This window comes from Eurosta solidaginis, chromosome 3, assembly GCF_040869045.1.
Source record: "Eurosta solidaginis isolate ZX-2024a chromosome 3, ASM4086904v1, whole genome shotgun sequence".
Lineage (NCBI taxonomy): Eukaryota > Metazoa > Arthropoda > Insecta > Diptera > Tephritidae > Eurosta > Eurosta solidaginis.
The window spans coordinates 265,516,238-265,541,182 of NC_090321.1; the positions used below are offsets into that span (position 1 = coordinate 265,516,238).

Sequence of the window (24,945 nt, forward strand, 5' to 3'; positions counted from 1 at the left end):
TGACAAAAATAAAAGAGGGCGCATGCGCGGCGGTCAACCAAGCATGAACGATGTTGCTGTTATGTATAACCGCGATTGTTGTAATATTTAGCACATGTAATCTAATATTTGCGCCCATAGTTCAGTCATTAATAAATGATTTTATCGTATGGGCGTGATTTTTTTTCGGATGAAGTCAAAACGTACTGGACCAAACGAAATAATAATTATGTAGATAATTTTGAAATGAAGTATTTGGTAAAATTCAATGGAATAAATTTTAAGGAAAATCGCAAAGGTAGAAATTATAGCTATAGGTACATATGGGGTATTCCATCCCATTTCGACCAATTTTGAACCCGACCCCTTTAAAATTGGCTGAAAGTTTTTCTTCTTTTTCTAACTTACGAAAGACGATTTTCCAGAAGTTTTTCAAATTTTTTCATCCAACTCAAAAAAGTTATGAATTTAAAAAAAACACCGTTTTTGTTTTCAAAATGCTATAAATTTTTCAAAAACTGACCGTTTGGGATCTTTTTTTTTTTGAAAAATATGTTTTTAAATGTACTTTTCGGAAAAAATTCAAAAAAATTTTTAAAGCTTTTTTTTGTAATTTTTCAGTTTTTCCAGAGTTTTCGAATTTCGCCCTTTTTTTTCTCATAAAAAACTTCAATCAATTCTGCAATCATCCCCACTAATCCCGGAGTGGGCCGAGAAGTTTTTTTTTTTTATTGAATTGAAAAAAAAAAAATTAATTTTAAAATTTATTTTGTATTTTATTCCGAAAAGTACATTTAAAAACATATTTAAAAAAAATAAAATGATCCCAAACGGTCAATTTTTGAAAAAGTTATAGCATTTTAAAACTTTTTTTGAGTTTTCATTTTTTTTTTTAAATATGTTTTTAAATGTATTTTTCGGAAAAAATACAAAAAAAATTTTTAAGTTTTTTTTTTCAGTTAAATAAAAAAAAAAAAAAAATCTCGGCCCACTTCGGGATTGGTGGGGATGATTGCAGAATTGATTGAAGTTTTTTATGAGAAAAAAAGGGCGAAATTCGAAAAATCTCGAAAAACTGATAAATTACAAAAAAAAAAACTTTAAAAATTTTTTTGAATTTTTTCCGAAAAGTACATTTAAAAACAAATTTAAAAAAAAAAGATCCCAAACGGTCAATTTTTGAAAAAGTTATAGCATTTTGAAAACAAAAACGGTGTTTTTTTAAAACTTCATAACTTTTTTTGAGTTGGATGAAAAAATTTGAAAAACTTCTGAAAAACGTCTTTCGTAAGCTAGAAAAAGAAGAAAAACTTTCAGCCAATTCTAAAGGGGTCGGGTTCAAAATTGGTCGAAATGGGATGGAATACCCCATATATATTCGGCATTCGCAATCATCTGTGCTGGTCATAAACAAACTGCTGAGTTTGACATTGGGACCAGTCAAATTCACGGCGTATACCGATGACATGTCAAAAATTATCGCTCAAACGAATCAGGAGCTTCGGGAGGCACAATCCTCGGTATCGTTATGTAGATGAAAGCGAATAAAGGTTGCATGGTACGGTATGCACGCGAGAGAGTGCTAAGTGCGCGTGGGGATTTCGCTCTCACTCTCTCAATGAGTATTTGCGGCGAGCTCATACTTTATTATAGGGTTCGTGTTTGAAACATATCCTCACAAATAAGAACTTACGTCAAATGAAAGGGTTTGCAGATTATCAATCGCAGTAGCCTTAGAACTACCTCGACAGTGATATTGCGCGCCATTCTGCATATCCCGTGTAAGGATTTAGTTGCCAAGAACTTTAGTCGAAGGAGGGTGCAGCAGTCGATACATATACGATAGACGTGTCAATATGCTTGAGAGAGAAATATTAAGAAGATACGAGTTTCCAAAAAAGAAGTGCAATACAGAGAGTGATTCAAAATCTTCAAGATCATTTAAAAATTTTAAGATAGCAAGAGAGGTTTGTGATGAACGTACTTACAAGGCGCTGCCTTCTAGCGTTATGCCTCGCTAGAGAAAACACACTAATCAAATGCAGGGGTGGCTTTCCGTAATTCGATAGTCGACACTCGTTGATTCGATACTTCAAGTCGATATCGAACGCTCGATGATGCCATTTTAGTTCACGTATCTTGGTCTGATCTCTTTCGTTTGCAGGGGTGGCTTTCCGTAATTCGATAGTCGACACTCGTTGATTCGATACTTCAAGTCGATCTTGGTATGATCTCTTTCGTTTGTAGATTTCAAAGGGTGTTTAGAAAGTTTTTGGAGCTATCAGAATATTTTATTTTATAAATAGCGTTTGTTTCTTAACCTCTGAAGAAAAAATCATTCCCTAAATAATCACCAAATCATAAAATTATAACTTTCAAAAAGGCAATTCGACACCTAATTTGGTATCGAACAGTTTGTATCGAACGTTCAATACGACGCGTCGACAATTTGTGTTACGGAAAGCGAAAACGATTATTTTATAGTCGTTCTTAATCGATATCGAATTACGCCACCCCAGTTTGGCGCGCACAACAAAACTAAGACTGCGCCACTTATTTGATTGCAACAAATTTGTATAAACTAAATTTACAATCTTACTTACTTACTTAATTGGCGCTTAACCGTCTAAACGGTTATGGCCGTCCAACAAGGCGCGCCAGTCGCTCCTTCGCTCCGCCAACCGGCGCCAATTGGTCACACCAAGGGAGTTTAAATCGTTTTCCACCTGGTCCTTCCAACGGAGTGGGGGACGCCCTCTACCTCTGCTTCCATAGGCGGGTTCCGATAGAAACACTTTCTTGGCCGGAGCATCATCTTTCATTCGCATAACATGGCCTAGCCAGCGCAGCCGCTGCGTTTTAATTCGCTGGACTATGCCTGATGCCTGCGTATAGCTCGTACAGCTCATCATTAAATCTTCTTCGGTACTCGCCATCGCCAACGCGTAGAGGTCCATAAATCTTTCGAAGAACTTTTCTCTCGAACACTCCCAAAGCCGCTTCATCTGCTGTTGTCATGGTCCATGCTTCTGCCCCATATAGCAGGACGGGTACGATAAGTGACTTGTAGAGTATGATTTTCGTTCGCCGAGAGAGGACTTTACTTTTCAATTGCCTACCTAGTCCAAAGTAGCATTTATTGGCAAGATTGATTCTTCGCTGGATTTCAGTGCTGATGTTGTTGCTAGTGTTGATGCTGGTTCCCAAATAAACGAAGTCTTTTACTATTTCGAAATTATGGCTGCCAACAGTAGCGTGGTTGCCAAGGCGCATATGCGCTGACTCTTTGCTCGATGACAGCAGGTACTTCGTTTTGTCCTCATTCACCATCAAATCCATCTTTACCGCTTCTTTTTTCAGTTTAGAGTAAGCAGAACTAACGGCGCGGGTGTTTAGGCCGATGATATCAATGTCATCAACATATGCCAGTAATTGCACACTTTTATATTATATTGTTCCAGTGCGGTTAAGTTCTGCAGCTAGTATAATTTTCTCCAGCATCAAATTAAAGAAATCGCACGATAGGGGGTCACCCTGTCTGAAACCTCGTTTAGTTTCGAACGGCTCGGACAGGTCCTTCCCAATTCTGACTGAGCTGATGGTGTTGCTCAACGTCATTTTGCACAGCCGTATAAGTTTTGCGGGGAAACCAAATTCAGACATAGCGGCATATAGGCAGCTCCTTTTCGTGCTGTCGAAGGCAGCTGAAGCAAAAACTGGCGGAAATCAATAACTCTGAAGTGTTTGTAGACTTAGAACAACGCGAAATGTTCGTATACCAAATGGGGATTTTCGATAGCACCGCGTCTAGCGCAAAGTATCTCGTGGATCATGCTGGCCTAAGGAAAAGCTAGTGCTTGCTTGTGAATACAGTTATATTTGTGTGACGCTTTAGTAAAGAGCTTTAATTGTAGTATTCTAATCTGTCAGTTTTATAAATATTGATTACTTTGTTAATAAGGCAGAGATCGGCAAATATTAACCCCACTTCTAACACAAATTAGGTTAATGCATCTTTGAACCAAAATTCATAAATAAATTACATAGGGAAGGAGAATTGATGAATGCATCACATAAAACACTATTACAAACTTACATATAACTTCCCAACAAAGAAGCATTTAGTATAAACTAATATTTAGAAAATTAATTTGTAGGTCCAATGAACGACAAATGAATTTGGCACAAGCTCCTTAGCACAAAAACAGCTAGGTGTATACATACATACATACGAACATGAAAGAAATGTGCGGTTTCGAACATTTAAAGATCCAGCTTGGCCGATCCGGGTGTCAAGCTGATCATGCACAAGTCTTTTAAAATTAGACTAAAACACTTAGGCCGGGGTTTTCAGTGCGAGTTTAAACTCCAGTTAATGTTGGCTAGAGTTTAACCCTGCCACTTCGGCCACTTAAGCTGAGATGAGCAGCAAAATTTTATGTTATCGAACAAAGTGAAAGGATTAAACTCTAGTCAACTCTAACTAGAGTGTAAACTCGCACTGAAAAACCAGGCATAAGTCGTACCACTTACAAGATAAGAATGTAGGCGTAGGTTGAGCCTGTAAGTTCTAAATTGGTGACTTTTCGAGCTATTTTTAGCAAAAGAGTTGATGCTTGCTTTCACCAACTCTTAAGTTCTGAATTTGAACAGCTCGGTAGGTAATCCGTCTTTTACCCGGGCTATATTATTGTTTAAACGCCATATTGATATGTTCACTTTGCCATAGTCGACTGGTGTGACGTCTCGAAATTTTCACAAAACTATTCTGAAGTGATCCCAAAGTAGTCCAAAAATTACTTCAATATACGCGCGAAATGTTCACGAAATATACTCAAATGAGCCCGAAATAGTCCCACCATTGCAGAAATGGCCCCGAAGTAGTATTTGATTTGATCCTGAAATTGAGCCGTAACAGTTCCGATTTGAACATGAAATTACACTGAAAGTAATCTCCCTGAAAGTAAGCCCCGCTTCCCTTAACTTATCATATAAACCGTCGCAGGATTTTGGCGCTTTTCCTGATCTGAGTGCACAGGTTTCGGAAGCTGCTTTACATTCATTTTTCAATTCTTCTGAGACCCTGAACAAATTTCTAAAGTACCCGCTCCTGTGAAACCGGTTCTTTGCTTTGCGGAACACTCAAAACAAAATAGATGAGAAACAATGCCTGCAATGACCACCGATAATAAAAATACTGAAGAAAAAGAACCAAAAAAGTGCAAACTCATTAAGCGCCGTTGCCAGCGACAAGAACTTAGCCGTTTCAAAGCAAGCATATCGCACCGATATCGCAAACAAAGTAATAAACACAAATTGCAGACTCAATGCTCGCTGCAAGAAAAAGTCTCTGCTAAAGAGTAGAGAAAAATCGACTAAATATCGATCATAATTCATTAATAGTGTTCGCATAGGCGCATTAATCCCTAAAGCAAGACCAAAGCTACACCAACTCCAACTGAAATCAACGCCAACGTAAAGCAATTCTTACGAGCATTTTATGCGCCCGCTGTTGATGTTGATGAGGCTGTGCGACAATCTCAAATTGTTGGCAATTTATGCAAAAATCACGTTTGAATTCGATTATAGCAGCGTAAATGAATGTGGTTATAAAATAAAAATTTGTTGCAAAAAGCAAAAAAAAAAAGAAAAAAAATATGAAAAAGTTATGAATTTGTTGAGCAAAAATAGAGAGAAATGTTACTTGGTTCTTGTACACTTCATTAATGTACAATAGACCGATTCAAGAAATGAAATTTCTTTCGTCCTCGAAATAATTTCGGACCATTGGAGAAGAAATTCATCTGCTTCTTATCAGCACCAATAGATAGTATTGTTTTATTATAGGCTTACTATCGAAAGCGAAGTAAGCGCCGAGTTATCGGTTTGTTATGGACTTGTTACGTCTGCATCAGTGGATTCTTGTTGGTTTTTTATCGGTTTGTTATAAACCATTAGATGTGTCATCTATATTATATTTTATTTTTTTCGGCATCTGTTTTATATCAAACCGTTGAGCCGTCGTTAACAAATCGGTAGCACGCCGATAACTTTGCGATAGTAAACCGACAACTTTTGATTGCAAATCGAGAACTTTAGATAACATACCGATAACTTTTCGAAAACAAATCGTCAACACGCTGATAACAAACCGATAACTTTTTGATAAAATCGATAACTTTTCGATAATTAATCGAAACATTTTCGATAATAAATCGCTTTCCATAAAAAATCAAGAACTGATCAATAGCCTCTCTTATAGAAAGCAAGTTTATTACACTTCGACATCAAGTCGATAACTCGTCGATAGGAAATACATAGATATAACGCTCATATCTCGCGATAACCAACCTACAATCCATCGATAACCAACCATTGGCACTTCGATAACAAATTGGTAACACGCCTTCGGGATTTTGTTGCAGCATCGTTTTTAACTTCTAAGCTTCGTTTATGCTCCTCTCATATTTTCCCCTTTCATCTCCTCTCCTATCATTTCATTTGCTTTCCTTTCCTTTATATGACGACGAATGATGCGAATAATTTGATCCCCTTACCGACATGTATTTCGACGTGGTGTATCCGAATCTGAGAATTTTTTAGATTAAAATATCGAATTTTGTATCGGTTTTTGTAGCAATTACTTCGAAGTTTTTGGAGTGTAGGAACGTGTCTTAGATTGAGATGCAGCATTTGGAAATACAGGCCGATAGAAGGATTTACTAAAATCTATCCATCAAATGTAAATTTTTGTGTTGTATTGCAATTAGCCATATGCATTTGAACAACGAAACCGAAGCAAAGCAATCCATTTTTAATACCAAAGAAAAATTTTCGGCACTGTTTTGAAGAAAAAGTTTTAATTTTTACTAAATCAGTCTATTGTACATACACATATGTACATACATACCTCATACCATGTCTGTCATTTGTTGCATGTTAAATTTTAGTTAAATTAGTTAAAATTCGCTCTTTATTCTTTTATATTATTACTTATTTGGAATTTGATTAAAGTAGTCGACAAAATTGGAAAAAAGATAGGGCAGAGCTCAGAACCAAAACCGGTCCCATGCAATTTAAAAACGGTCCCGCGAGCAATTCCGAGATTATACGAAGTGGACGTGGACATGTCAAATTTCAACATGATATCTGCAACGGCTTTTGATTTACGGCTTGAAAAAATTTTCTTCTCAATTTGAGCGGTGTCACGCCCATTTTCCAAAAATTTCGAATTCACTATTTTGAGTCATAATGTGGTAGACCTTCATAAGGTGGTAGACCTCATCAAAAGCTTCATCACTTTATCGGTATTTGGTAATGAATTATCGCATTTTTCCAATTTTCGAAATATTCGATGCCGAAAAACCGTGCGTGGTGATCATGCGAGTTTGCCCATTTTCAATGCCAATCTATTCTGGAAAGAGCTCCGCCAGTGTAAAAAATTTAGTAAAGGTATCTCCATTATTTCTCAAGTTTTCTTGTTAACCGAAGGACTGACATGGCTCAATCCAAATATTTGTCGACCCTAAAGCATTGTTAAACGGAAGTCCATATCAATCTCGATTTTTGCCATTACGTACTACCGTTATCCAATTAAAGTTATAATACCATTGTGCGGCCGGCGTCATGTGTGGGTAGCGTGCTCAGCCTACCACACCGAAGATCTTGGGTTCACGCCCCGGGCAATATAAAACTTTTAGAAACAAGTTTTTTCAATTAGAAGAAAATTTTGCGAAGCGATGTCGCCCCTCGAAAGTGTTTGGCAAGCACTCCAAGTGTATTTCTGTCATGAGAAACCATGAGTGATAACTCAAAATGCCGTTCGGAGTTGGCATAAAACAAGTAGGTCCCGTCCCGTTGTAGGAAAAATAAATAGGAGCACGACGCAAATTGGAAGAGAAGCTCGGCCCAAAATCTCTTCGGAGTCTATCGCGCCTTACATTTGTTTTTATTTATGTATTGTTTTAAAGTTTATGATGCTGTTGTTGCTCAGCTACGTCGGTAAAAGTTTTTGAGGGTACAAATTTCGAATGCGTAAGTTTGTACAAATGTGCTAATGATTTGTTGTTCTTGAGTAGCAAAGTACTTCTGGGTGAAGAAAATTTGATCTTGTACTTCCGAAGGAGATATTTGTTGTAATTTTTCTCGGCATCGTTGAGATATGCAACTATTGGTGAGCTCCAGGGTTGCCGGCCCCTCCTTTGCTTATGTGATAACATGCTGAACTAAGTAATCAGTCATGTTTTTTCCCCCTATGTAACGATGGTCAGGCGCCCAATTTAAAGAAAACACTGTCAATACGCCAGATTTATGGCACACTCTCGCTTTGAAAACTCATATGCCTTGCAGATGCCGTTCGGAGTCGGCATAAAACAAGTAGGTCCCGTCCCGCCAATTTGTAGGAAAAATTTAAAAGAGCACGACGCAAATTGGAAGCAAAGATCGGCCTTAATTCTCTTCGGAGGTTATCGTGCCTTACATTTATTTTTTTTTTATATTTATTTTCTCGCTTTGATATTATCGTCGTTGAACTGGGACCCCGAATAGCAGCTTGCCAATTGTGGAAGCTATCTATCCTGTTACCGGTACTACATATTTGTAGCCAGTAATACTTTGCATACCTCCTGGATACCGAAAGTTTCTGAATGAAACACATTTGCGGGCGGTGAAACTTGCAAAGACTCCCATCTCGCAAGCCGTTTTAGAGCCGTCCGTGAACTGATATTTCAAATCTTTGACCGAGCTCCAGCTCACTTCAATCCTTAGATGTACTTATGTGTTAGCAGATGCCATTCGCATATAGCTCCTCCAATTGCGTAAGATCAAATTTCTTTAGCACGCTTGTCCTAAAACAGTGAAAGTATGCTCTCAGTATGGGGGAATCCTATATGTTTTAATCAGAAATATTGAGTGTAAGTGTAGGTGTAGTAAGTGATGTTGGTATGCTATATGAAAGAATACATAATGTAAGCGTAAGCGCAGCAACTACACTGTAGCGGAATCAAAGGGAAAGAATTAAACGGAAAGAAGATAAATGATGTAGAGGAGGAGGAACGAAAAGAGCAGTATAATACAACTCAATAATGATGGGTATGCTTATGGTTATCGGTAAGAAGCAAAGGAAAAAAACGGAAAAATATAGGGGACCGAAGGAGAAAGATTGGAATATGGATTTGTAAAGGGAGTGTTATAAACTTGCTATACATAACAAAGACTATCGAAAAGTTATCGAATTTTTATGGACGAGTTTTCGGTTGGATATCGAAAATTTATCGATTAACTTTCGATTCGTTACCGTTATGTTATAAAAGCACTATCCGTACATTTGCCATGAAAAAGTAGATAAACGATTTATTATATTTTAGATTTAAGTACGCTTTAAAGCTAAACTAATTATACCTTTCATGAACATGAAATGGTATATTAACTTTGCCCCGATGTTTGTAACGTTGAGAAATATAGAAGATAGACTCACCAGTAAGTATACCGAATTGATCAGGGCGACGAACTGAGTTGATATAGCTATGTCCGTCTGTCCGTCCGTCTGTCTGTTTGAACGCAAACTAGTCCCTCAAATTTTGAGATATCTCAATGAAATTTGGCGCAAGGATGTATTTTTGTATTGTATTAGACATTTATTATTATTTCGTATGTGGCCACCGTGGTGTGATGGTAGCATGCTCCGCCTACCACACCGTATGCCCTGGGTTCACACCTCGGGCAAAGCAACATCAAAATTTTAGAAATAAGGTTTTTCAATTAGAAGAAAATTTTTCTAAGCGGGGTCGCCCCTCGGCAGTGTTTGGCAAGCGCTCCGGGTGTATTTCTGCCATGAAAAGCTCTCAGTGAAAACTCATCTGCCTTGCAGATGCCGTTCGGAGTCGGCATAAAACATGTAGGTCCCGTCCGGCCGATTTGTAGGGAAAATCAATAGGAGCACGACGCAAATTGGAAGAGAAGCTCGGCCTTAGATCTCTTCGGAGGTTATCGCGCCTTACATTGATTTATTTATTTATTTATTAGACATTTATCGGATCCAGTAGGATTGGACCACTATAACATATATCTCCCATACAACCGATCGTTCAGATAAGACGATTTTGGCCATTCCTGCCGCAATTTAGAAAGTGTAAACGTGAAACTCGGTGATATATATTCTAATATATCATAGAAGATATCCTGAAAAAATCACTTCGATCGGAGCTATATATAGTATATATCCCATACAACCGATCGTTCAGATAGAATGATTTTTAGCAATTTCTCCCTTAATTTCCAATATAAAAACGTTAAACTTGGTGATATTTATTCTAATATATCATAGAAGATTTCCTGTAAAAATTATTTCTATCTGAGCTATATATAATATATATCCCATACAACCTATCGTTCAGATAAGAGGGTTTTTTTGCCATTTTTTATTTTGTATTTATCTTAAAAATCGTTTAGGTATGTACATCTGTTCACTATATATTTCTTAACTTATACATCCGATTATTTGGAGATTACGAACGGGATAAGATTATTGTTCAGCCCCATTCATGAAAGGTATGAAGTCTTCGGCACAGCCGAAGACAGTCCCGTCCTTACTTGTTATACTCAGTTGAGCAGAGCTCACAGAGTATATTAAGTTCGATTGGATAACGGTTGGTTGTACATATATAAAGGAATCGAGATAGATATAGACTTCCATATATCAAAATAATCAGGATCGAAAAAAAATTTGATTGAGCCATATCCGTCCGTCCGTTAACACGATAACTTGAGTAAATTTTGAGCTATCTTGATGAAATTTGGTATGTAGGTTCCTCAGCACTCATCTCAGATCGCTATTTAAAATGAACGATATCGGACTATAACCACGCCCACTTTTTCGATATCGAAAATTTCGAAAAACAGAAAAATTACGATAATTCATTACAAAACAGAGATAAAGCGACGAAACTTGGTAGATGAGTTGAACTTATGATGCAGAATAGAAAACTAGTAAAATTTTGGACAATGGGCGTGGCACCGCCCACTTTTAAAAGAAGGTAATTTAAAATTTTGCAAGCTGTAATTTAGCAGTCGTTGAAGATATCATGATGAAATTTGGCAGGAACGTTACTCGTATTACGTTATGTACGTTTAATAAAAATTAGCAAAATCGGAGAAGGACCACGCCCACTTAAAAAAAAATTTTTTTTAAAGTAAAATTTTAACAAAAAATTTAATATCTTTACAGTATATAAGTACATTATGTCAACATTTAACTCCAGTAATGATATAGTGCAAAAAAATACAAAAATGAAAGAAAATTTCAAAATAGGTGTGGCTCCGCCCTTTTTCATTTAATTTGTCTAGGATACTTTTAACGCCATAAGTCGAACAAAAATTAACCAATCCTTTTGAAATTTGGTAGTGGCGTAGATTTTATGACGTTAACTCTTTTCTGTGAAAATGGGCGAAATCGGTTGATGCCACGCCCAGTTTTTATACACGGTCGTCCGTCTGTCCTTCCGCATGGCCGTTAACACGATAACTTGAGCAAAAATCGACATATCTTTAACGAACTTAGTTCACGTGCTTACTTGAACTCACTTTATCTTGGTATGAAAAATGAATGAAATCCGACTATGACCACGCCCACTTTTTCGATATCGAAAATTACGAAAAATGAAAAAAATGCCATAATTCTATACCAAATACGAAAAAAGGGATGAAACATGGTAAGGTAATTGGATTGTTTTATTGAAGCGAAATATAACTTTCGAAAAAACTTTATAAAATGGTTGTGACACCTACCATATTAAGTAGAAGGAAATGAAAAAGTTCTGCAAGGCGAAATAAAAAACCCTTAAAATCTTGGCAGATATTACACATATAAATAAATTAGCGGTATACAACAGATGATGTTCTGGGTCACCCTGGTCCACATGTTGGTCGATATCTGGAAAACGCCTTCACATATACAACTACCACCACTCCCTTTTAAAACTCTCATTAATAACTTTAATTTGATACCCATATCGTACAAACATATTCTAAAGTCACCCCTGGTACACCTTTATGGCGATATCTCGAAAAGGCGAACACCTATAGAACGCAGGCCCACTCCCTTTTAAAAATACTCATTAACACCTTTCATTTGATACCCATATCGTACAAACTCATTCTAGAGTCACCCCTGGTCCACCTTTCTGGCGATATCTCGAAAAGGCGTCCACCTATAGAACTAAGGCCCACTCCCTTTTAAAATACTCATTAACACCTTTCGTTTGATACCCATATTGCACAAACAAATTCTAGAGTCACCCCTGGCCCACCTTTATGGCGATATCTCGAAACGGCGTCCACCTATGGAACTATGGATTACTCCCTTTTAAAATGCTCACTATCACCTTTCTTTTGATACCCATATTGCACAAACAAATTCTAGAGTCATCCCTGGTCCACCTTTATGGCGATATTTCGTAAATGCGACCACCTATACAACAACCACCACTCCCTTTTAAAACCCTCATTAATACCTTTAATTTGATACCCATATCGTACAAACATATTCTAAAGTCACCCCTGGTACACCTTTATGGCGATATCTCTAAAAGGCGAACACCTATAGAACGCAGGCCCACTCCCTTTTAAAAATACTCATTAACACCTTTCATTTGATACCCATATCGTACAAACTCATTCTAGAGTCACCCCTGGTCCACCTTTCTGGCGATATCTCGAAAAGGCGTCCACCTATAGAACTAAGGCCCACTCCCTTTTAAAATACTCATTAACACCTTTCGTTTGATACCCATATTGCACAAACAAATTCTAGAGTCACCCCTGGCCCACCTTTATGGCGATATCTCGAAACGGCGTCCACCTATGGAACTATGGATTACTCCCTTTTAAAATGCTCACTATCACCTTTCTTTTGATACCCATATTGCACAAACAAATTCTAGAGTCATCCCTGGTCCACCTTTATGGCGATATTTCGTAAATGCGACCACCTATACAACAACCACCACTCCCTTTTAAAACCCTCATTAATACCTTTAATTTGATACCCATATCGTACAAACATATTCTAAAGTCACCCCTGGTACACCTTTATGGCGATATCTCGAAAAGGCGAACACCTATAGAACGCAGGCCCACTCCCTTTTAAAAATACTCATTAACACCTTTCATTTGATACCCATATCGTACAAACTCATTCTAGAGTCACCCCTGGTCCACCTTTCTGGCGATATCTCGAAAAGGCGTCCACCTATAGAACTAAGGCCCACTCCCTTTTAAAATACTCATTAACACCTTTCGTTTGATACCCATATTGCACAAACAAATTCTAGAGTCACCCCTGGCCCACCTTTATGGCGATATCTCGAAACGGCGTCCACCTATGGAACTATGGATTACTCCCTTTTAAAATGCTCACTATCACCTTTCTTTTGATACCCATATCGTACAAACATATTCTAAAGTCACCCCTGGTACACCTTTATGGCGATATCTCGAAAAGGCGAACACCTATAGAACGCAGGCCCACTCCCTTTTAAAAATACTCATTAACACCTTTCATTTGATACCCATATCGTACAAACTCATTCTAGAGTCACCCCTGGTCCACCTTTCTGGCGATATCTCGAAAAGGCGTCCACCTATAGAACTAAGGCCCACTCCCTTTTAAAATACTCATTAACACCTTTCGTTTGATACCCATATTGCACAAACAAATTCTAGAGTCACCCCTGGCCCACCTTTATGGCGATATCTCGAAACGGCGTCCACCTATGGAACTATGGATTACTCCCTTTTAAAATGCTCACTATCACCTTTCTTTTGATACCCATATTGCACAAACAAATTCTAGAGTCATCCCTGGTCCACCTTTATGGCGATATTTCGTAAATGCGACCACCTATACAACAACCACCACTCCCTTTTAAAACCCTCATTAATACCTTTAATTTGATACCCATATCGTACAAACATATTCTAAAGTCACCCCTGGTACACCTTTATGGCGATATCTCGAAAAGGCGAACACCTATAGAACGCAGGCCCACTCCCTTTTAAAAATACTCATTAACACCTTTCATTTGATACCCATATCGTACAAACTCATTCTAGAGTCACCCCTGGTACACCTTTATGGCGATATCTCGAAAAGGCGAACACCTATAGAACGCAGGCCCACTCCCTTTTAAAATACTCATTATCTCCTTTCGTTTGATACCCATATTGCACAAACGAATTCTAGAGTCACCCCTGGCCTTTATGGCGATATTTCGAAACGGCGTCCACCTATGGAACTATGGATTACTCCCTTTTAAAATACTCACTATCACCTTTCTTTTGATACCCATATTGTACAAACGCATTCTAGAGTCAACCTTGATCCACCTTTATGGCTATATCCCTAAATGGCGTCCACCTATAGAACTATAGCCCACTCCCTTCAAAAATACTCTTTAATACCTTCCATTTGATACCCATGTCATACAAACACATTCCAGGGTTTCCCTCTGTTCATTTTCCTACATGGTTATTTTCCCTTATGTTGTCACCATAGCTCTCAACTGAGTATGTAATGTTCGGTTACACCCGAACTTAACCTTCCTTACTTGTTTTTAATTGGTTTACTCACAACATATTATGATAGTCATGTCCCACTGTGCGATCGCAGTATGCCTTATTTTTCCCCATCGCCATTAATCGATGTATTGCACTTTGGACGTCGTCGTCATCGTCATTTCGCTAGTGTCATTCGATTTGTTTCCTATTCTAAGCAGTCTATTTTTTTTGTCCGAGTTCTTAGCGTACTTTATGAACATTGTTATTTGGCCTTTAATGTGTTTTCATGTTACACCAAATCGTTGCAATAAATTTAATAATAACTTTATGCCATTTGTTCTTTAGCATAATTTTTTATTAGTATACACATTCTATTAGAGTAAGTTTATTAATTTCCTATTTTTTTGTCGTATTTTCCAGTCCGGCGACGCTGCGTCCGATGATGAAATGCGTGATTGCGATTCAATCGATGGTGATCATCATGTAATTCGTGCAACACGCTTAAATGTAGGATCGTTAAAACACAACAACAACAATAATAACAATAACAATAAAAATATAAATAATAACAATACACTTGGTGGTGATATGAGTTTTGGTGGCAATACCGGCACAACTGGTATTGGTGTTGGCGGTGCAATGAGCGTACATAGTCCTGATCATCATAGTGATCTTCAAATGAGGTAAATTTTTTGTTAAGCGCAAAATGCTTATGCTGAAATGAAAACTTTCATAAATATGCTTTTGTATAACAAAATTTTTGTTTTCCTTCGTTTTTCTTCATTTACAGTCATCATCATCAATTTCCTTCAAATCATCCGCTAAATGCGCTCGGCAATTTCATGGGCATTAGCGGTATACATGGCATTCCAAATCTTCAGCACAATGATGTTTTAGAGAAGTTAAAGATGCAAGTTCGTGATATGAAAGTGGGTTTAATGGTAAGCTTAAAATATTTTATGCTTAATTAAATTTTTTAGGGATGAGAGTACTTTTAGATTAGGTTGAGATCAGATTACAATGTTTCATTAAAGGCTAAGTGGTTGTTGAAACGGCAAAAACTGTTTGCGAAAGTTATGACAATTGTTCTCAAGAGGTAGCTGAGTGGATTACTCTATCTCGGCTTTCAGTCACTCATGCCCTACATCAGAAAACTATTGATGAATGATCCGCTGGATATAATAACCGCTATTAAATCCTACCACAGCCGGTTGTCATGAGTTTAATTAAAGACCAGACATTTATACATTCATGGTGAAGTTAATACCTTCATTGAATCTTTTAGCGGATGAGATCGAAATGTTCCAAATGAACCCCAAACCTTATACCTGTTCTAAATTGGCTTAACGTCTTAATAGTATTCTGGTTTGCTCATGAGAAAGGGGTCTTCCAAAAAACATTACAGGCTCACGTTATTGTGCTCCAATTCCATCCATCCTGCCCTAACTCAAGTTAACCAGTGCCAGCTGAATATGGCAACTTGTCTCAGGAATCCTTAGAGATTGTATTTGGTCAGATGGTCATTGGTACTCTATAGCACTGTAATCGCTTACAATTTTATTGATGTTTATATATGTTTGTTCACGGTATGGGAAAATCCAAAATGTAAGCGTAAGATTAGTGTACGCATAGTCTTTGGAAGTGGGATGCTCTATGGGGGAATACAGAATGTAAGCGTAAGATTAGAGACTATACTGCAGCATAATATGGGAAACCGGACGTTGTGTTTTCAATTTGCTGTCGACGGGTAATAGCCGTATTATAGATATATTTGATTTGTTATCGACGAGTTATCGGTTTGTTATCGAAGTGTTATAAATTTGATATCGAGAGCAAAAGTTATCAATGAGTTACCGATGTTTTACTGACGAGTTAGCGTATTTTTATCGAAAAGTTATCGGTTATTTATCGAAGAGTTAATGATATATTATCAAAAAGTTATTAATTTTTAGTCGAAAAGCTTTCTGTTATGTATCGATTTACTACCGAAAAGTTATCGATATTTATAAAAAAGTTATTGAATAGTTATCGAAAATTTATCGATATTATAAAAAAGATATTGATTAGTTCTCGATTTTTATCGGATGAAGACATAGTGACATAGAATTTTACAGATTTCTTAACGGAGTGTTACCAATTCGTTATCGGCGTGTTATCGACGACTAATTTGTTATGAAACTTTAATATAAAAACGATGATAAATGTAAGCCGTCGATAACAAGCCGATTAGAAACCAATAAGAACCCGATGACTCAGCGATAACAAGCAGATAACAAAGTGATAATTCGACGATACTATCTGATATCTGTAATAAGCCTGTAATAATATTATTATAAGCTCACACCTATATTTCTTTCGCTCAACATATGGTGGGAGATGCGATCCTTGATGTTATCTGCAAGGACTGCTTTTGTTGCTGCTAAATCGAAGCTGATCAGCATTGTGATAACTCATCAGCCGTCTCATTTTCCTGTATGTTAAGATGCTCCGGCCCCGAAATCAGACGAATGCTTTGTTCGATTCACAGGATTAGTAGTGTTTTCCATACACTGACCCACCAGAAATGATGTTGTCGTCGCTGACCGGGTAGCCCGAAAGGCCGCTTCGCCATCATAGAAGATTTCTATCCTGTTGCCGGTACTGTTTGGAGCCAGCAATGTATAACACGCATCCTGAATAGCGGAATTTTTATATTGAAGTACACTCCAAGAGTTCGGGAGGCTCATAGACGTGGAATTGGATGAGGGCGTTGCAAAAACAGCCGTCCCCGAAAACTGAGATGTGGAATATCTGATCAAGCTGCCAACTTTACAATCCTTTCTTAGAGGAAAGGGATTCGTACAGTTTACATCGAAGCTTGTCGTGGGATATATGTTGTTGTTGTTGTAGCAGTGTTGTCTTGTTTTGTTGTGATATTGTGTTTTTTTTTTGTCACTTATCTTGGAAAGGTAACATTTTTGTCCGAATTTACGCTCTTTGCAAATACCAACCTTCCGAAGCCTAATGACCCCCAGAATGCCCTTTTCTTGATAAAGTGATCGATAAGCCATGTACATCCACGACTGAGTTTTGGCTGTAGTCCTAACTTTTTCTACCAGATTTTCAACCCCAATGTATCTGTTCAGCCTCCAGTTTAGGTGTCTGAAACACTCCTTTGTTGGTTTAGGTGTTTGCAGCACTTCACATAAATAAGGCCTTAGCTTTTAAGAAAATATAAATCAAAACTAATGCTTTCCTCCTAATGACGAAGAGCTTTTCACTTAAATTTAGGAAATTCTTCGACGTCCTTCATATCAATCCTTTGGAATAAGTACTTCGTACCTAAATAACCAAATTACCAACATCCATTTTTCTTTATTTTACAGGAACAAGATTACGCTGCGGCTCATGCAGCTGCTTTTCCGCCTAATCTTCTACCCACAACCTTAAACCCAGCATTTTCACTACCTCCCACATCAATTGGACAATTCGAGCATCGTGCACAGAGTTTATCTGCGCAGTCTGGTGGTGGTGGCGGCAGCGGTAATGGCAGCGCAGGCGTTGCCAATGGCAATACGCAAAATTCACAACATACTGGCGGTAATAATGTGGCCGTGAGTGGTGCATCGTGTTTGACGAATGGTGGTTCTGGTCTACTTGGTGGTGGTAGCGGTAATGGTGGCGTCGGAATGGGTGGTGGTATCGGTGGCGTTGGTGTTGGCGGCGTTAGTGGAAACGGAGGATTCGCTTTCACTTCACCAACGGCGCCGAATTCAAAGGACGGTGAGTATTTGAGTAGTAAATGTAAATGTTTTGAAATGTTTTTTTATTTGGTTTATCTTGAGGTGATTTTATCTTTATCATATGTTTTATTTTGAAACTTGATAGCGTTTTGCTTATATCTTATTTAGTAAAAAACTTGTTTCTCTCATCTAATTTGTTATTTGTAGTAAATCCCGCATCGAATTCCTCCACATCTAGTGAAGCTTCCAACTCATCTCAACAGAATAACGGTTGGAGTTTCGAGGAGCAATATAAGCAAGTTCGACAGGTGAGTATCCACATAATTTAAGTATATATTAGAACTAAAAAAAATTTTACTTATTAGACTGAGTCGGTACAAAGTAGCAAAAGTTTGCACCAAAATTTTAAGGTTATGTTGAGAAGGACTATTTCTTCTGAGTGGGTTATCTATAAATAGGCAAATGGAAAATTTACGGCCATACTATAACGCTTAGGTCTTACAACTTTAGACTAACAAAGTTGCTTCTATCATTAAAAAGAAAGGACTGTAGATTCATGGCGGCTATTCTGACTGGACACGGTCTTTTGGTGGTGATGGCACATGTAGGAAGTGCGGGTTGGGCGAGGAAACGATCGACCACGATTTGTGCTCGTACCCTGCGCTTACCAGGCTAAGACTGCAGCTATAAGGAGTGATACAGCTATCAGACCTAGAAGCAGCAAGTGGCATAGGTCCTAGAAACTTCTAGCATTTGCCAAAAGGACGGATTTATTTCATAACCGTTTGCAGTTTGGTCGTTAAGTAAACTTCTGGTAACACTACGGACTCATTCAGTCTATGTGAGGTCCTCATGGACCGGCCAGTTTAACCTAACATAACCTAAAGGAAAGAAAGGAGATAAAATGAGAGGAGAGGAGAGGACAGGAGAGGGAGGAGAGGAGAGGAGAGGAGAGGAGAGGAGAGGAGAGGAGAGGAGAGGGGAGGAGAGGGTAGGGGAGGAGAGGAGAGGAGAGGAAAGGAGAGGAGAGGGGAGGGGAGGAGAGGAGGAGAAAGGGGAGGAGAGGTGAGAAGAGGAGAGGAGAGGAGAGGAGAGGAGAGGAGAGGAGAGGAGAGGAGAGGAGAGGAGAGGAGAGGAGAGGAGAGGAGAGGAGAGGAGAGGAGAGGAGAGGAGAGGAGAGGAGGGAAGAGGAGAGGAGAGGAGAGGATAGGAGAGGAGAGGAGAGGAGAGGAGAGGAGAGGAGAGGAGAGGAGAGGAGAGGAGAGGAGAGGAGAGGAGAGGAGAGGAGAGGAGAGGAGAGGAGAGGAGAGGAGAGGAGAGGAGAGGAGAGGAGAGGATAGGAGAGGAGAGGAGATGAAAGGAAAGCAAAGGTATAGTGCCGTCTGTAGTGGCTGAATTTCCACCACTTGGCGAAATTTTAGTATATGAATGTATATGAAATGCGCTATAAATGATGACGCCTTTTACCTAGCGTACTATGACCACCACCAAAATTAGTTAAGGGAAAGAAGTAAATAATAAAATCGCTCCATTTTGAAAACTCTAGCAAATCAAGTAAATGCATACAAACACATTTACGTCGCCTACCTTTGAACAAATTTTCCGGTAGCCTATATTAACCTTTTCAATACAATATGAACGGATTATGTGAAAGGATAATGTCAAGCTGAAACTGATAGCACATACCTAAACGTATATTGTATTCACATTTCGTCTATTGTAACTAGTTAATACCAACCACAGCAATAACAATAGCGCTGGCCAACCGATGTGTGACTGATAATCCATTTAATCCACCTACGAGAACATGACCAACTTATTATCATTGAACAATGCTAAAACCAAAATACAAAAAAAAAAAATTACTCAAATTCTTACACAGGTTGCACACACAGGTTGCACATGCATATGTACATTAGGCTGCCTTCTGAAACAATATGCATTTAAAAATGCTTTGACACAACGAGTTTTTTTTTTTTTTGAATACTCAATCCTATTCTTCTTCAATAGACGGAAAGACGAAATTGACACAATAAGGGTATTCAAGTGACATTTTATATTTTCATTTATATTTTTTATACAATCTACACCCTTGAGCTGAGAAGCAACTAGTAATGCAAGGGGGCCGCTCAGAATCTCACGGAATTTTGAGGTGTCTATTGTGGATCGTACTCTTTGGGAAACAAGAACCCTGACTCAGAGGTCTGGCTGACGGATGGATCAAAATTCGAAATCGATACTAATGGGATGCTACCTCTCTATTTTTCAGTCGGAAATCCATGGAAAAAATATGGTGGGAACTGTCTACGAAGAGGCTTATCCTCATTATATCAGACAGCCAGCCCAGGCCTTACGTGCCTTGTAGTCTTACACAATCATTTTTAAGCTGGTGAAAGAATACATTGAAGTCGTAAATGATCTGGGAGTCAATAACAATGATTTGTTCGAATGGGTTCAGGGCATCAGGGGCATGAAGGTAATGAACAGGCAGTCTACCTAGACAAGCAGGGTGCTATTCTATGAGTCTTTCTATGGACTCACAAAGGCGCGCACTAGAGAAACCTTGAATAACTGGGAAACAAAGCAATTGAGAAAACGCTGGATTGAATGCCCATGGCAAAGACAGGCGAAATTGTTTATTCGGCCTGCAATTAGAGAATCAGCCAAACTTATTAATCTAAGCGGAGAGGATCCACGAACTATCACTGGGTACTATACCATCCGATTCACAAATCTCTTGCTATTGTGAGCTGAAAGCAAAGACTTCACCATCTATCGGTTGTTTAACAATTTGAGGTCGAGATTCCAAACACCATCTTCAGTGAATTAGTCTGAGTCCACATTAACAATGTTGAGAAAATATGAAGTCTACAATATTAACATGGCTGATACTGAAAATTGTCTGGAAAGATTTCTTTTAAACTACACAAATTTTTTTTGGGAAGCAAGAATAAAAAGGAAAAGTCCTACGTGAAGCATATTGAACTGAATGTGGTCACACTTCTAGTAACTTGGTACAAAAGATCATCGAAGTACACTTCCTCCACAGTCATTCGCACCCTCTACTTTAATATCTTGCTGGTTTGACCAATGTTGTCAAACTTAAGTTTGCAATACTTTTATAGTGAGTATCGATTTATCCATAGTTCTTTTAGGTCACCAGGTTGCAGTACTTAAAGAAAGTTCATTAGGACAAAAAAAAAATACATTCTATTGGCTGGTGTTGAACTAGGCAATGATTTAATGGTTGCCGATGGCAAGTTAAACCGACGAGACGAAGTTAATAACTTGTCATAAAGTAGCTCACAAAAATTCGAAGAATGGTTCTATTAGGCAGCGAGGCTGCAGGCGGTGGTTTAAATCCCCAGGAATCCAGAAAGCAGTTGTCAACTTACATAAGAAAATATTTCCATTGAGACCACGAAAGCTGATATATGACGTCAAATAGTTGCTAGTTGACCATACTGCTACTTTGTTTTCTCAAACACAAATCAATATGACTGCCAGCCACTGAGAAATATCTTACAAAGCGGAAGAAAGCAATAACAGAAAAAGTATAAAATTTAACAAAATAAAATCTAACCCAAAAATTTTCTTTTACATAAATAGAGTGCAAAAAACTATCTATAGTTCCTCAAATTATCGACTTCAAACCTTTTATGTGAACCCCGATAAAAAATTCTTAATGGATATTATAATATTTCATGGAACAAAATTGTTCCTTTGTGTAATCATTGTTTATTCCCTTAATACATATATTTTGATTTTCCGAATAGTCGCTTAAGTTGCGGCTGTGTTTTTAAAGTATTGTCACGGATATTAGCATCACTAAGGTATACCATCACTAAGGCGATGCTAAGCGATATTTACGTCAATAATCAAATCATGTATACACATATATAAGGCAGCCGAGAGATGTCACACACAGATGCATTTACTTATACGCCTATGTTTACTCGAGAGACTGTAAACTACAAACATTCACATCAATAATTCAATCTTTATGTATCTACATAAACGAATAAATAATTGCGTCTACACATATGTACCATGTACGAATACGAGCAGCGGAGAGTTAATGCGCAAACACATGTATATAGCTGAGAAGTTCGAGAGCTCATGGACAATGCTAGTAGATTCTGGAAAAATGCGAACGAGGAAACCAAAGGGTATAAAAGGCAACAGATGTAGAGGGGCTGTAATTCAGTTTGAGTTGAGCTATCAATCAGTTTGATTAAGCACGCGATCTGGCGGCCAATAGTAGAGTTTCATTTGAGTTATCAATCAGTTTGGTTATTAAGCCAGCGAGTAGCAAAGTATAAGTGTTATTGTGAAGTACTTTAATAAAGGCCATTTTTCCATTGTTCAATATTGGAGTTATTTATTCAACAGTTTAGTGATTCGAACTTATCGGAGGATTGCAAATAAGAGGATTTGCAAGTAAATTCGTTACAGTATGATTGAGTTGATTATCACTTCTAAAAAATATTTGTATTTGCGTTGGATAGACGCCCACGAATGCCGTCCGAAACCAATGCCAAGTTTTCTGATTTATTTAGTTTCTCCTGGAAACACCGAACTTCTTAAAATGGTGTACAAATACAAAAAGATAATTATAGGGAAACGCACTCTAATGTACCTACATAGTTTCAAACATATCTACGTACAATATTTAAAGATAGACAAACTACCAACTGAGAAAGAGGAGGTGGCGAGGAAAACCCATCAACCCGAGTAAACCAAAACTGGTTAGATCTTTTGCGAAACTCTAATTCTTCGCAGTTTAGTAATAAATGTAGGAAGCTACTGCTTATACAAACCGACGTACATACACGTGTGTAGATATATATGTATAGATATGTACATATAAAGATACCTACTTACTTATATACAAATGCATATAAAATAAATAGTGGGCGCTTCCACTATGGCGACTACGAAAGTGCATCTTCTATAGATCATACAAATTCGACGATGAAAGCGCAAACCCGTACATCAAGTGTTAGCAAAACCGATATATCACCATTCGTGAAGCTAAATTCAAAACGCTGAAGCTCTTCTTAAAGCAAAGCCTGCTAATTGAGGAGGTTTGGGATACTAAGTGGCGATTCCCGACCATATTGTCCTACACCTGTTGTTAATGATTTAATGACTTGAAACATACCGGGTTGTTGAAGCATTTCTGCACATAGACTAAAAAAATACAACAGTTTTTAAGTGAGTATTTAGTTTTAAGGAATGTCTTCGATTTTGAATCCGACATATACTAAAGGAGCTTACAAAAATGCAAAAAGCGCAGGACTGTGAAGTGTCGAAGATCATGTGTAGGTCTTACAACCTTAAACTAACAAAGGAATCCCTATTCTTAAAAAGAGACGACTGTAAACTCATGACGGATATTCTGATTGGACACTGCCTTCTGGCATAACACGCCTTTAAATTGGGCTTGTTCAGTGATATCAGATGTAGGAAGTGCGGATTGGAGAAGGAAACGATTGAGCCCGTGCCCTCCGCTTGCCAGGCTATATCTCCAGATACTAGGAGCGATACAGTTGTGAGATCTAGAAGCAGCAAGTGCCATAAGCACTAGAAAGCTTCTAGTATTTGCCAAGAGAACGGAGTTATTTTATAACATAGTTCCTGGTTTTTGATAGGGGTTTTCAGTTTAGTCGTTAAACAAACTTCTGGTTACACTATGGACTTATTCAGTTTATGTGAATTTCTCGTGAACCGGCCAGTTCAACCTAACTTATCCTACAAAAACGTTTCTTTAAGGTTTTGCAAAGTAAGCTTCTAAAATTTAACCTATTTCTGCAATAAGGCACTTTTGATTCTAACGTCGAAATGTTTTTTTTAAATTTACTTAAGCTCTTTTGCATTTCCATATGACTATAACGTGGTGTTTTTAGTATGTTTTGTATATTTACGGCATGTACAAGATACTGTGTGTTTATTGTTATTTTTGCTGAACGAATCCTAGTTTATGGCAAATAAAATATACTATTCGGGCGCAACGGTAATCAAATGAACTAACAGCAGATGAACTGCAAGCAAGGCAATGCCAAAGAGCTACAAATTAACCTCTTGTAACAACATTAAAATAATGTTATGTTACTAAGAGTGTATCACTAGACTGTGTCGAAAAAAAAAAAAAAATTGAAAATCACATCCCCAAAATTTGAAATTTATGTTGTATAATAGATGGAACAATTGCGCATGTTCTCTCGGATCTATTCATAATATACACATGAGAAAATAACCTAAAATTTTTTCATATTACTTTGATATTTTCACAATAATGAGAAAAAGGAAAAATTGATTTTATTTTTTTCTTTATCTTTCCAAAAACAGCCGAAAGGGTGTTGTTTCATTGCTACTTGGTTATTTGATCTAATTTTTGAGATTAATATTCCGTTATTTTGGCTTTGAAAAGCTCTATAACTCCTTACGAATGTCCTTTACCTATTACTTTTGGCTACTAGACGATTTAAAGTCTGATACTCGTTTAAGCAAACTAAGAAAAGACCGGGAACCCATTTTAAAAGTTATTTTTATTTAATTTTTTTTTTTCAGTGGAAAAAGTCCGGGTCAAGAAATTGTGCTAGGTGGAAATGTATGGAATCTCGGGGATCCCCATAGCACTTTCATGACGAAACATGCATAATTTTTTTCGAATTTAAGAAAAAGTGAG

The 24,945-nt window shown here is 37.7% G+C and overlaps 1 protein-coding gene across 2 annotated transcripts in view; it reads left to right on the plus strand.

Moving 5' to 3' along the window:
* Window positions 1-24,945, plus strand: part of retn (retained) — a 196,824-nt gene that overhangs the window by 54,877 nt on the left and 117,002 nt on the right. For both annotated transcript variants that reach the window (XM_067776303.1, XM_067776302.1), the window contains exons 2-5: window positions 14,953-15,215; window positions 15,323-15,473; window positions 17,898-18,294; window positions 18,462-18,562. In XM_067776303.1, the coding sequence (XP_067632404.1) occupies window positions 14,953-15,215; window positions 15,323-15,473; window positions 17,898-18,294; window positions 18,462-18,562 (912 nt within the window). The remainder of the gene's footprint in view (window positions 1-14,952; window positions 15,216-15,322; window positions 15,474-17,897; window positions 18,295-18,461; window positions 18,563-24,945) is intronic.